The sequence below is a fragment of the Lepisosteus oculatus genome, chromosome 2 (genome assembly GCF_040954835.1).
Source record: "Lepisosteus oculatus isolate fLepOcu1 chromosome 2, fLepOcu1.hap2, whole genome shotgun sequence".
NCBI lineage: Eukaryota > Metazoa > Chordata > Actinopteri > Semionotiformes > Lepisosteidae > Lepisosteus > Lepisosteus oculatus.
In genome coordinates, this window is record NC_090697.1 from 67,531,462 (window position 1) to 67,546,046 (window position 14,585).

General features: G+C 35.4%; 1 protein-coding gene across 1 annotated transcript in view; it reads left to right on the plus strand.

The window, feature by feature from the left end:
* sfrp1b (secreted frizzled-related protein 1b) overlaps window positions 1-5,528 on the plus strand; it is a 44,525-nt gene extending 38,997 nt beyond the window's left edge. The window contains exon 3 of the mRNA XM_015341287.2: window positions 913-5,528. Within this exon, the coding sequence (XP_015196773.1) occupies window positions 913-1,238 (326 nt within the window). The 3' untranslated portion in view covers window positions 1,239-5,528. The remainder of the gene's footprint in view (window positions 1-912) is intronic.
* Window positions 5,529-14,585: the final 9,057 nt, after the last annotated feature.

Sequence of the window (14,585 nt, forward strand, 5' to 3'; positions counted from 1 at the left end):
TGCATACCATAAGACTTTTTCAGCAAAGCTATGCATGAACCTCATAAGGTTCTTGCATCTTGAAAACAGGAAACACTGTTTTTAGATTTTTCTGAGCTGGGTTCATTGCAGCCGTATCAAATCTGATTCCACTTGCTTAGCGCCAAAGGTACACTTCGGCATAAGGAAAAGGGGGAGGAAAAAGGAGGAACGGGAAATGAATCCACTAAGATTTGACCCTGAGTGGCTTTCTAATGGTTTGTGAACAAAATTTTGACCTGGATGCAACTGTAGGTGAATGTATGGTGGGGAGAATTATTTGATCCACACGGTATAGCTGCTTCTACTGAATATATGTCGATATTAAGACTTGTCAACAAAAGTCCAACTTTCACTGACCTTGAAGTTTCTTGAAGATGGTACAACAGTGGCTGCAGTTATGTCTTTGATTAGCTTATCACAGGTCTCAAGTGAGAGAGAGAGAGAGACTGACAAAATTGGAATTTTTTAATATCCTTTAAGTCCAGTAATCACAGTTGCGGTTCCTCATTGGTTGGTCATCCTTGGATGATTAACTGGTGACCTCCAGGTAGGGACCCAGTCCAGATGAGTCACTTTTGGTGTAATAGGCTAAGAGCTGCTGATGTGAGGTACTTCATCATTGGAGGTGTCAAAGATGGACTTTAATTTATGATGTCCTAATGTGTTTTAGGGCCAGGACATGTTGCTTATCAAGGAGGCCCATCTTAGATGCATTCCTAAAGGTTTGAATAAGCATAGCTAAGCTCAGTTTGGGCCATTGTCCATTTAAAAAAAAACAGAAAGATTATTAGGAATCTTACTTAACACTTAATTATTGGTGTAATAATACACTTTGCTACTACAAAGCCCTGTAGCTCCTTCTTCTAATGTGACCTCATCTCCTTGTTTCAGCCATTAAGACCAAAATCAAGGAGGTGAAGAAGGAAAACTCTGACCGTAAAGTGATTCTGCAGAAGAAGAAAAAGACCTTGAAAGCTGGTAACCTAAAGAAGAAGGATCTGAAGAAGCTGGTGCTGTACCTGAAGAATGGCGCTGACTGCCCCTGCCAGCAGCTGGATCACCTGAGCAACACCTACCTGATAATGGGCCGCAAAGTGGACAAGCAGTACCTACTCACTGGCATCCACAAGTGGGACAAGTCTAGCAAGGAGTTTAAAAAGACCATGAAGAAGATGAAAAGCCATAAGTGCCCAGCTTTTGAGACTGTCTTCAAATGATCAGGATCTGCTGCTGCATCTCAAGAACATAAGAACTTGCACAAAAAACCCAAACCTTCTTTTTGTTATTGTTGTTTTTTATATAAATATATATATGCAGATTTTACTCTCATAGTAGATTGCCATATCGAATGCCATTTTTTTTTTAATTACCACCCACCATTTTAGGTCACCCTGATTTGAACACATTTGGTTTTGTTTTCAAAGTGTTGTCCTACAGGTCTTTGTAGTAAGTGAAAAAGATTGCAGCTTGAAACAAAGCTGTTCATACAGCAAAGTGGCCAGGAAATTCTCTTTCTTTGAAGCTGATACCGAAGCTTTTTACAGGCTCCAATATTTATTGAAACCCCTCCTCAAAACTGTTTTTTCTTAGTTGGACTTTCACACCACATTTGCAAATTGCACATTCTATTTTTAAATAATTGTCTCATATGGTTAGAAATGATGCCCCACAAAGAATGTATGAAAAATATAAAGAAATGATGCATTAGATCCAAAACTAAAAACCCTATGTTTGCACTCAATGTGGTTTAAAAAGTTAGCTTTCTGTACTAGTCAGAATTCTGTTGTCTTGAAGTGAGTATGAGTATCTTGAGCCACTTAAATGTTGTACATTATACATGAGGATCTTGTTTTAATAATCCTTCATTCCTTTGCAAAGTTTTGGATACTGGAGTACAATGTCATATTTCTGATACTATCCACCTTTTCCCTTGAACATCGTAATGTAAGGTTACCATTTGATGATTTGGATTGGTTCTGCTCTTTTGTGGAATGTTTATAATTCATTATTCTGCATGATTTCTCCTTAACAGCAGAGTATAGTGGATGGGAAAGAATATATATATTGCTTTGTAAACTGCTCTTTTGTTGCCCTGTTATTTTTTATTTCTCGTACTTTATTTTCAACGTGTGCCTGCAGAACCCTTGTGCATTATAATGTGAATTGGTGATTAACATTGATGTGCTGTGGCGCAACCTTGAAATGTGCATGCCACCATATTTATAAGTCATTCAAAGAAGAGGAATTTAAATCTTTGCAGAAGAATAATGATATTAAAACAATTAAAAAGGTGCTGAAAAGTATGTTGTAGTATTTTGAATCAAGCTTAACTGATTGATTATTGATTATCAGATGGACACCTAATCAAGTTCCAGAGACAAATAGAGTATGTTACTCATTAAATTCAAAACTATCAAACTAGTCGCTCTTTGAAATCTGCATTGCTATGAGAATGTGAACTATTATTCTACATATCATGCAAAGTAAGTACTATCACATTTTAGTCTATTAAACAATAGTTTTTTATTTCTGTTACTCATTAGTCCAAGTTTTTTTCTTAGTTTTTGATTAATAAAAAATCTTACTTCATCAATGAGTAATTAAGACATGTACAAGTATACTGTTTTCCATGAAGAAAGCACATGACATGGTTTATAATTGTCAATAATTTTACTTATATTAGACTGAATGTACATTCTTCCATGGATACCGCTTTCAGCGTACTCTTTATTGTCACACATTCAAGACAAGAGTGGTTAATATTTTACATTCTGTCTTTAGCTTTTAAGACCATATTTGACAAACTGATAGGAATAATTCCATGAGCATTTGTGGAATTTGTGTTTTTTTCTTAAGGGCTGAGCTCATTCTAGATTGTCAAACCATTTTTTTAAAAGGTATCTTTTGTATGAACAAAAGATTATTCCAAAGCAATTCAGTACTGGGGCAATTTAGCTCTGCCTTTGCGTGTCTGATATCTGTGAAATTGCAGTAACTTTTTTTTTACATTTTTGTTTTTTAATTTCTCAGCAATACTGTGAACCACTGTTACTCCCTTTCTAACATCCGCACACTTTGTGCATAATTGATTCCAAAAAAGTCATTCTATACTGTTAAATGCTTTCTCTTTTTGTACATGCACTCTTTTCTTAAATCTTTTTTTTGTTTCTTGTACATAAAAATGAGCAATGCTGTCTTTAGCCAATATTTTGGTATTCAGTAGGCTAAAACGAGTGAGAAACTGTCAGAAACTGTTATTTTGTCATTGTAAGCATGTTAGTATGAATGATACAAAAAACAAATGTCAAGTTCTAACTTTCTTGTTTTTGATCCATCATGTACACACTGAATTATACTAGAAAAGAGTTGACTCAATTATAGTATTTTTTTAAATCCTAATGAATGTGACACAGGGATAAATGTATTAGTTTATTTGGCTCTAAATGTATTAAGAGTTTATTCGCCTAGCTGAGAGAACGGCAGCCTGACTGTGAGGATGTAGCTGACCGGACCCTCTTCACTTTCATGAGGAATGAGCCAGGGAGCTGCTGCCGGGGTGAAGATGGAGAGGGGATATGAGAGAAATGTGCAAAGGGAAGTCCAGAAAGCAAGATAAATATAGATGAGCAGGAATAAGTGAGATTAGAATCTAACTTTACTACTGAGCATCTGTAAAGTAAGTTCCTATTAAACAAAGATGGACTATAGCAAGTGGGGAAATACGATCCTTGCAAGCAACACTTGTTTTTAAAAGGTATGAGGTGCTAATCTTTCCCCAATTTCAGTATAGAACACAAACAGAACAGAACATTGGAAAATAATTTTACTGGAAATTTTGGGACAGGATAATTTGGTTGTTCTTGATTTTTTAATATCAGATGATAACACCTGTAGTGCAATCTTTTACACTGTAACTTTGCTTATGGTTAAGTAATAAATGAGGAATATTAAGGAATTGGGAGTTAGTGTTACTGAAGATCTTTTACAAAGTTTTGGTTTCTAGTTGAAGGATTTTGTGAAGTGTGTTTGTGAAGTGTTCAGCACTAAAGAAGCATCTTACTGTACTTACATTTCTTCATGTCCCATTTTCCAACATATTTTACACAGTGAAAAGAGTGAGTAGAATTATGAGGAAGACATAAAGCTCCTCCGCCTACTGGTAGAAATAAGTAATATAAGTCAGAATGTTATATTTGTTAAATTTGTCTTTTGTATGGTAAAAGGTTGAAATCATGCTATTTTCTCTCTACTTATGCCCTGTGCATTCATAACAGTTTTGTTTTCCAGCTAGTCTTAAGTTGTTGATAGTCTGAATTTCATCCTTGCAAAAGAGTATAAAGCACAAACTATAAATACAAAATAGGTTTATTATTGATGGCCAATCCCTGATTGGTTAGCCTACAAAAAATGACACGTGACACTTTTGAAACTGTACAAGGGTCAGAGGAGTCGGTATTATTCCTTTACTAGCAGAGTAGTGACCTTCTGATAATGGATGCTGGAAAGAAAACCTCTTTAAAACTGAGATTGCTAGAGATCAACCATATATTGTACCAAAACAAAATTGTTTCAATTTTAATCATACAAAGAAAACCGCAGCAATGTCACTGTCACAGCTATAGCAAAGTGGGGAAATATGAAGTGATACATTTTCAGAACTTATCTAAATGCTCAGAATGATGTAAATACAGAAAGCTCCATAGGAAATAATTATTCTGTACTTAAACATTTAAGATTTCAGAAAATAAAGCAATGCTCCCTTTGGAAAAATGCAATTTTGAAGTTGTAGAATTTTCCTTGTAGTAACATATAGTATGTCACAGTGTCTCACAATGTAATGCCTATAATTTGATTTCAGAGGAGCCTATTCTGAAGTCTCTGAAAGTTCACAACATATAAAAAAAACTAAAATAATTCAGATTGAAGTTAGTATAAAAAGCAATCTATAAAAAATAGATGCTAGATCATCTTAATCTTCTCATGAAGATAGTTCTTCCTATAGGAAATAAAGTTTTGTCAGTCTGTATTTGTCTTTCAGTACACTTAATCCTTTTGGCTAAGGCATCCTAACAGTATTATAAGATCAGGCTTTGGTATATATCATCTTAGCATAACAAACAAACCTATTTTTATCTTGTTTCATGCATCTATGCTGTTAAAAGTGCCTGTTTGAGATTAATTTGAACTGGTGTTAAAAGCCTTATTTGTGGGCAGATAAAATGGAATAGTCCATAAAGGGTTGCTCTGCTATGGCAAATTACTTTTGTATATATTCTGTCTGTATTTCACTGATGCTGATTTTCATTGGTTGTTAATGTAAAGTTAAATTGCATGTATTTGTACAAGAAACACCTGCTTAAGGACATTTTCTGTTTTTAATCACATTAACTTCTATAGCTATCAGTTTTTAGGTCAGTGGACTTGGAAATCATGTTTGCATTTCTACCAGCAGGTACAGTATGTACATAAATGTAAACACCAATATAAAAGAAAATACATTAAAATCATCTGGTATGTTCTTTTTTTTGGTATTTAACATAGTCTAACTTATCAGCAAAACTTAAGGCTCCCGCACTATTAAAATGATGATAGATGGTTGAGGAGATTTTCAGTGAATCCAGTGAATTTTGCAATTAAAACAATTATATTAAAATACAAAATATTATATAATGCATAATATACAGTAAATTACATGAAATTAGATAACCATTGTAACATTTTCTTTAATATTTAGTATTTGATTCACATAAACACTGCAGCCAGTATTATAGTACTGTATTGTTCATCATTATGGCAGTATGTCTTTAAACAACAGAAGCAGAATTAACCTGTGGCAATGCACTACATTTCATGGCGATTAATTGCAAAGTACTTTATTTTAATTTCTCTGGGGTGGAGAAATGCAGTTTTGGACAGAAAACTGTCCATGATTCACTGTAAAGTTTTAAATTTACTCCACGTTTTTTCTGTCACTTGTCATACCTTAATGTAGTTGTCCGTATTTTGCTGTTATTCAAAAAATCTAAAAGGATCATTTTTTACAATTAAATAATTTAATATATGTGTGTCATACTACTACATTATACGTGTACACAGTATTTGTGGTTCAGGCCATAAAAGTATCAAAGTAGTTTATGATCATCTGTAAAACACCTTTGAATGCATTCACCTCATGCAGCATGACATTTTTCACCTCCTTTCATATTTTCGCCAGCAGTTTGAAACAAAGCATATGGTGTTACCAGATGCATCTCTGAACATCCTGCTACTGGTGAGGCAGCTTTGTCTCAAATACAAATACCTGGACTGGAGAGGAGGACCACAGGTTTGAATTTTGCTTTGCAGATGGATGGGGAAATAATTTTAATTTTTAATATTTTAAAATATTTTAATTTTAAAATAAAAAAACCCTGGATGCACGCACACAATTTTTTTCCACACAAATCCTAATTTCTCTACACAAATGTCCATCATACCTCTCCTAAAATTGTAAGCTGTAGATAATGATCGAATTTTAAAATAAAGTCAGAATTAGCTACTAAGGCATGTGTTAAGTATCTCAGTATCTGCAAAGTTTCATGTGACTCAAGCTAAATACGTATTTTGAGTATTGACTTAAATGGACCACCAGCACAATAACAGCTTTTCCCAGTTCTTTAGTGCTGCTGGGAATGTAGTCTTAGAAAACCTACAGTATATGGACCGAGGCTGTCCTAAACTGGGATTGTGTGTTCTGCTGGTATTATAAAAAAATAGGGGCGTTGGTCCTGGAGGAATTCATCTTCTAGAATTCTCTGTCCTCGGGCACCCTTTTTCCATGCACTTTTTAATATTCTACCCGTTTTAAAACTATTTTTCTTCTGTTCTCCCTGCCCCTTATATTCCTGCTTTCTCCTACAAGTTGCTATACTCTCTTGATCCACAAACCAATACATTCACACTAACTTCAACAGCTCTAAGTTACAAACATAAAGACCAATGAGAAGCATTACACTGTATGAACAAGTATGCCTAGTACATTTGCAACATGGCATATGGCATATTCACAAATGTAAGAAAAGGGTAGAAACACAATTCACTTGTTAATGAAGTCACTGTAATGAGGTACTAAAAATAGATTTGGTAATAATTTCTCATCCTCCAGCACTGATACTCGTGAGGTCATTTGTTGAATTCATTTAAAAGAAAGCTCCTTTTCAAAGAAAAATCCTTAAAGGCTTTAGCAATATTGAAAGACAAACTCAGCCATTTGTATTCCATGGTGTGTGCTCATGTTGGGGTTATACATATTACAAAATATCACCAAGTGTTCACAGTTTTCAAACAAAGGTGCATTTGAAGATAACAGAATTTCATAATGCATATTGTTTTGTTCCTGTCTGGAATTGTCTTGGAATGTGTGGTGCTGACTGGACATGTCTGGAGGTGTCTGAGCTTGTCTTGCGATTTTTCATGGCAACTGTTTGGCCATGTCTAGGGTCCCTGAGGCCCTGAGCTTGAAGTTATCTTAAGTTGTCTGGGGCACTCATTTTGTAAAAGGCGCCTCCTGTATAAAAAGGTGGCTCCCATTTCCTGTCCTGAATAACCCTAAACACAAGATGCACTTGCTGATCTTAAAGATATCCCCAAGGACATCCCCGCAAATATTATGGGATGTCTGCAGAAACTTGGTCCTCTCTGGGAAAGTATGGAACCTCCTCACACTGTCTGTGGCATTGTGCCGGTATCTTGAGATTTCGTGGGCTGTCTGGAGCTGTTTTACATGATCAATTTGGTGATGTCAAAGGCTGTCTTGGCCTGTACAGAAATGGGTAGTGTGGTAGTTTCTGGAGCCTTTGTGTGGAGCTATGTAGAGTTCTCCTATAGTATATATGTCTGTGCAAGTCAGGATTGGCAGATATGCTAGTTTACTAATCAAACACTAATCATTAATTAATTTTGAAATTAACTAGAATACACTAATCAAAACATGTTAGTTGTGGTTCTACATATCTCCAATATAATGTGCACTTCTCTATATTTTGTTTCAAGTGATCTTGATTCTATTTCATCTCTCATGTTACGATATATTGAAAAAAGTACCTATTTTCTTTACAAAAGCATTTACATGTATTAAAGTTTTTTATATAATTTTTTAATTGCCTTGATTTTATTGAAGGCTTACATGGAAAAAAAAACACAGGGGAGTTGTGTTTAGAATATCGTGTTTTTTTTTGTGTTTGTGTGACTGCTCACCATTGCATTCTTACAGACGTTTTCTCAATAGATTCCTTTTTTCCTTAAAGAGTCATTCTGTGCTACAACTATAAGTACTCTTGACAGAGGTCAGAGTCATTATGATGCGTCATGGCAGCTAGACTTCAGGGTCCTTTCCTTGAGCTTGTGTTTCCATAATGATGGGAAAGGTCACAAAGGGGTAGGTTTTTGGGATGGCTTCCCAGGGCACCTGTAACTTCAACCCAGAGTCAACAAGAGACATTCGGGGGAGGTGAAACTGCCTGAGGGGACTGAGCTATTGGCTAGTATTATGTTTAGTGATGTAGTTTCATACACAGAATAGTATTTGTTTCATTTCTATACCTATTATGGTCTTGTCTAGTAAGAAGAAGACCCAAATAATCATGTTTAATCAACAGTAATTTTGCCAGCAATGGATTCATATTAGCTTATTGTTTTTTTTAAATACTAACCAGTAAGGTTGTGCGGAGAAGAGGAACTTTGTTATAACTTATTCACCTGCTAACTGCTTTTAATAGATGGTAATGCTGTAATATCCTGTTAATGTTTTAGTTATGGCTGGCATGACTCACACTGTTGTCTCTCTGGAGCACCAGGGCATTGCCACCAAATGAAGCAGCTTGGATTTGAACCTGATATGTGAATCTAATGGCTTTGTAAACATCTTTAATAAAAACTGTCATTTTTTTTCCTAAAAATTATATATGCTTACAAAGTGAAATTTACCATACACCATTCTCTGAAAAGAAGGCATTATGTTAACTTTATTATATTGTACTATATTTTATTAGATGCATTTGATAGATATCTTGACTTTCATTCTCTACCAATTCAATTCAAGTTCAAATTGACATGTATGTAAAATACCATAGACAATGATTTTAACATTTTCCCCATCGACTGCAATGCATTTTCTCCACCACAAAAGCTAGTCCCACTATGCTCCTTCCACTTTCTCTTCAGTCAGGTTGCTTAATTGTGATAATAACTGACAAATAAAAATTACTTTTATGTTTTGGGCTATTCATGGAGTATTTTATAACAAATATTCTTTTACATGGGCACATTTGTCTGAGATGACCAGTTGCTGTTTGGTTAATAAATCAGGAAACTCAAACAAGTAACTGTTTATGAAGATTCATCATTAAAAATGTTATCTACCATGTTCTCGTTGATTTGCTAAAATCTGTAAAGGACTGGTTCCCATGTGGGCCAGGAAAGGACTGGTAGATGGTGGACTTTGGCCCCCCAGAAGTCATTATTAATAATAGAGCTGCAAGGTGATTAACAATGCAGCCTTACAGCTCCAGGGTTCTGGGTTCAATTCCATTTATCTGTGTGGAGTTTGTTCTCTCCAGATGCTGATGGCTTTTGAAGGATGCACTTCTTAACAAGGTTTAGTTGTCTACTCCCAATTGTCCTTTTCTATGGGATGGTGGAGGAGGGGGTGTTCAACATGATTTTTTATTTTGTACCGGGGGACTGTTTCTATGATAACCAACATTGGCTATGTGACAGTAGAGAATTAGAACCAAAAAACAACTAAAAAAGCAAAAAAAATGACTTTATAACTCTTCATTTGTGGACTTTCTGTTGTTTTGAAAAGTGTTCAAAAGACATCCAAAACATATGCATGACAAATGCTCCTAACTCCTAACTCATAGCACTTAAAATCCAAAGACTCAAGCTAGACTAGGCTGCCTGGACAGCTTCTTATAGGGTTGGAGGCTTGTGTCCTGAGCAATCAATGGATTGATTGTTTGTGCAAATAACCATGAAGACTTTCATTTTTGGGTGGGGGGAGTCATATATTCAGGGTCATCTGCAAGTTATATAAGTTAGAAAACTGAATGAAGGAAGGATATAAAAGGAAGCCCAAAACAAAGACAAATGCAGAGACTAGCTCACCATCCTCTTGTGATTCTATCACTGTCTTTCAGGCACCTCCTAGCCTTGAGCCAAAGAGTGGTTAACTTTAAAAGGCCAACCTCCAGTTACAGGAGAATTTAAAGCTGTCGGTGGTCTAATGGGGTTACGTCACTGTAATGTTTTTAGAAAAATTGAGCCAAGTTACACTCCACCACTAGTTCCTAGTCACGACACCACTGTGCCATGCGTAGCTCATCCACCTCTGTGATTCTAACGCTGTAACGTGGCACCTCCCAGCCTTGAGCCACACAGCACATCCAGAGACACGGGAGAATTCTATTTCAAAAGGGTACTCTCTCGTCATGGGAGAATTCCAGGCTGTCGAGGATCTTAAGGGTTACATCACCATAATAGATTCCTCTTTTCTGTTTTTTTTGTTTAATTTCATTAACTCTCCAAATCATACATCTATGGTAAAAAACGCTTTTACGGCCTGATATTTCCTTTCAAGGAAACCAGTTTGCCCAATTATGGCAATCACACCAGTTACACACACTCCTCAATGGGTATGTATCTTACGTAATGTCCCATTAAAGTCAAGAATCCTGATGATGCTCATAGAGCATTTAACTTTGCTGACGCACACATCTGACCTTATACTTAAAGCTGTCTGTTAACATGACTAATTGCTCTGACACCTGCAAAGAAAATATCCATAATCTCCCCTCTAATGCATAGGGCTGTACATTTTCATCAGTTGTTTTTGGAATATATTGCCTGCCTTAAATAATTTCTTTAAAAAAAAAATCTTAAAAGGCACCCATTAACTGAAGTACTGTATGTGTTGTTTTCAATTCTTCTCATTCACAGAAATGTTAAACAAGATCCTTTGACATATTTCCCAAAGACGTCAATAGCCACAGTTAATTATTAATGTAATTTGTTTTTTTATGTTTTATTATTTAACTGGGATGTGCTCCAACATCAAGAATACCATTCATATAATGTATAAACATGGAAACATACAGTATTTTAGATCATTACATCCTTACTGAGGGTAATGGGATTTTTTTAAGCTGTGTTTGCTTGCAGAATATTTGGGAGTTTTTTATTGTGAGTTGTCAGTTGAAACATATAAATAGCTCAGTTTCAAAAGGTATTGGGGTGATAAATAATGACATACAAAAATCCAAAGCCCTGGTTATAAATTTATCTTATCTTTCTACCATTACATTTTAGCATTGTAGTGACAGTGTTTACTATTACATAATCAACAAATTGTAAGATTTTATGATGTTCAGGGTCATGTCAAATGTAACAGGTACAGCAGTTCTAAACAAACAAGAACGTTTATCCATGGAATACACAGAACTTTGAATTACCTCTTCTCCTTTCATTTGCCCTGTCAGTTTATTTCTATAAAAAACATTTACTGTACTTTTAAGTAAAGGCTTGTGTGCAAACAAAAAACAAAACAAAATAATACATAGCATGCACAGAGCACACGCAGGAACAATAAAATGTTTTTGTTTTTGTGTTTTGCTCAAAGACAGAAGGAGCAATGTTGATTACAGATCGACCATAAACAGAGCAAATCTGCACCTAGACTTTGCTGTTTCAGGGACTGTTGGAGAATGCTTAAGTAATGATCAGAAACTGAAGCAACATCTGAAATACATTTGGAGATAGCTAGCCTCTCATTGAAAACAGATGGTTAGGACTCAGGCTGCTTAATATTCTAGGATTTTACAAGACCTTTTATTGAAATGCACAAAAAAGTGCTTATTAAGCCTTGACAGTTGTTAGCAAGAAGTCTTAAAAAAGTTTAAAGGAAACGCCATGTCAAAGTCATATGATATAATAGGTTTTGATACCATTTTCAGGGGCAAAATATTCAGCCTGTTACAGGGTGGTATGGTTATGCCAAAGGAATTTTTTAATGACTCTTAAAGGAGCTGACTGGCAGTGCTATGTACTGTGGAAAGCATTTACTGTGCAATGGGTCCTTAAATAAAACTGTTTACCTGCCTTGCTGAAGCACATTTTAATGTTGAATCTTGTCTGTTTTTTCCAGACCTGAGCATCAGATTGATGAATCTTGTTCCTAATTTAATCAAATCAAATATTAAAACCCCATTTAATTTGTTGGGAGTTTTTTTGTTTCTTAAAAAAATAATGTATATAAAAATGTTATTAAATAATAAGATAAAGCTTTTCATCATCTGGTGCTGGGTATTACGAGCCTGATCCCTACTTTCCTTATTTTTATATGTACATGTGAATTTGAAATTCATATTACATGTAAGATTTTCATGGTTACTCTGTACAATTTACAAAACAGCCCAAAGCTTGTAGTTCAAACCTAAGGAACCTAAGGAATCCTCCAAAAGGATTTTTGATTTCAAAACTATGATCTGTTGTATTTCTACTATAAAGAACCCACACTATTACTCATGTCAAGATGTCTCTGATCTGGAATTATTTGAGTAACAGCCTATACTTAAATCTTTTTTGAAAGGTGGAAATGTAGTGCAGTTGCTAAGTTTAATTAGTCTATGCAACATATTTGTTGTGGTGGATGCTTTATATGATTCTAGCCCTCCTGTAGTTAATGACTGACCTGCAGCAATAAATGCTGGAGGAATGCAGTGTTTTATTGTTCACGAAAGTTATATTGTCTGACTTTTGAACTAACTTGTTCAGGTTTGTCTAATTGATTCAAATAATATTAATTTCTGTTCACAGTAGTCTATAGTTTGGTGGCTCAGATCTGTGCAGAACTGACAGAATGCCAGCAGGGATTGGTGCGATTAAAAGCTGGGTTTGTCCAAGAACTGTGTGAGCCTTCAGTGCTGTGTCAGTCCCCTGTTCAATGCCTTAGCTTTGCTGTTTATTTAGTGCAAAAGATGTTGGGACAGTCTGCAATATGTTATTTTTCTCTCATGCTGATGGAAGGCCTGTAACAGTGAATCAGGATCATTAACGATAAGTGTTTCATTGTGCACTGTGCTTCAGAACATTGTCCAGAGAGAAAAATTTGATTTTGAGAAATTCTCATGGAAAGGGTTTGAGTATAATAAATATTTTATCATATTTAGAAACATCCTGCTATTTGTGTTTTATGCTTGCTATTCTAATGTACAGTATCTATAATCCTGTATCATATTTGTATCATACCTGTTTTTGACTGTGATTATGATTGTATTAGGTTTAGGCTGTATTGCACCTTGTAGACTGCTATATGCCCTACACTGCAGTATTGTACTGTCAATTTTTCTACAGTTAGCTGTGAGTTTAGAGTGTTCAGTATTGAAATCACAATTATATTAACTGTAAGTAATCTGTAATACATGCATATGCCATATGAATAAATAATCAACCCATTTGACCATTATCAGTAAACCCCATCTCCTGCTGAGGGTCATGATGATCTGGAACCTACAGTACCAAAGAAGTACAGGGCACAAGTTTGGACTGAAAGCACGTGACAGCTCCCCCCTTGACTGCACACCAGTCCATTGTAGGACCATGGAGAAAGAAGCAACATAGAATAGACATACAGTCAAAGCATCTGACAAAAACATAGGAAGAACATGTAAACTACATACAGACACAGAGGCTAAAATCAAACCTGGGACCATGGAGCTGTGAGGCAGCAGCACTAACTATTATGCCACAGTACCTTGAATAAAATAATCATATGTTATCTCAAAATTTGGTTCACTTTTGATCTGTCTTGTTTTCTTGAATGGGTGTTGTCCCCGTTTGATTTAGGAAGCAGTTTGGGGTCATCTTGATTTTAAAGAAAAGTCCAATACTCCTAATATGACTCCACTAATTCTCTGTTGAGAGCACTACCAATATAAGATCCGTAATTATCTGCAGTTGACATGTTAGACATTAATGTTCAATGAAGTACAAAGACTCCTACAAATATTATTTTACAGCCTTGTCTTCCAGCTACTGCGCAATAATATTTACCAGGTTTAATGTGTATATGCCTCTTGGCAATTATGACAGATCCGTCAAGTTGAGCAACTGCAGTTCCCCACATTAAATTAATTGCCATGTTGTAACGACATTTGGGTTGGGTTTGTCAACAAATCACAAAGAGAATGATAAACATAAATAAAGTAATATCAAGCTTGATTTAAACCTATCATGGTAAACTAGAAACTAGAAAAAAAACAAGAACAGAATATACTCTAGGGCAGCCCGACAAGGCAATTATCTGTGCTGTTTCACAGCACAGGCAGAAATTTGAGAACAAAAGGGATATAAATAGCATAATGGATCCATTCTTTTCAAACTGAGAGGGAGGCAAGACAGCATTACTAGACGCAATTGTCTTTCATTTCCAAGCTGAGGGCAGAGTATCAGAGTGCTTGTTGGTATTTGAAAAATGACAAGTTTACTGTGTCGTCTCTCTTTGAAGGCCTTTAGAGTATTATGAAATG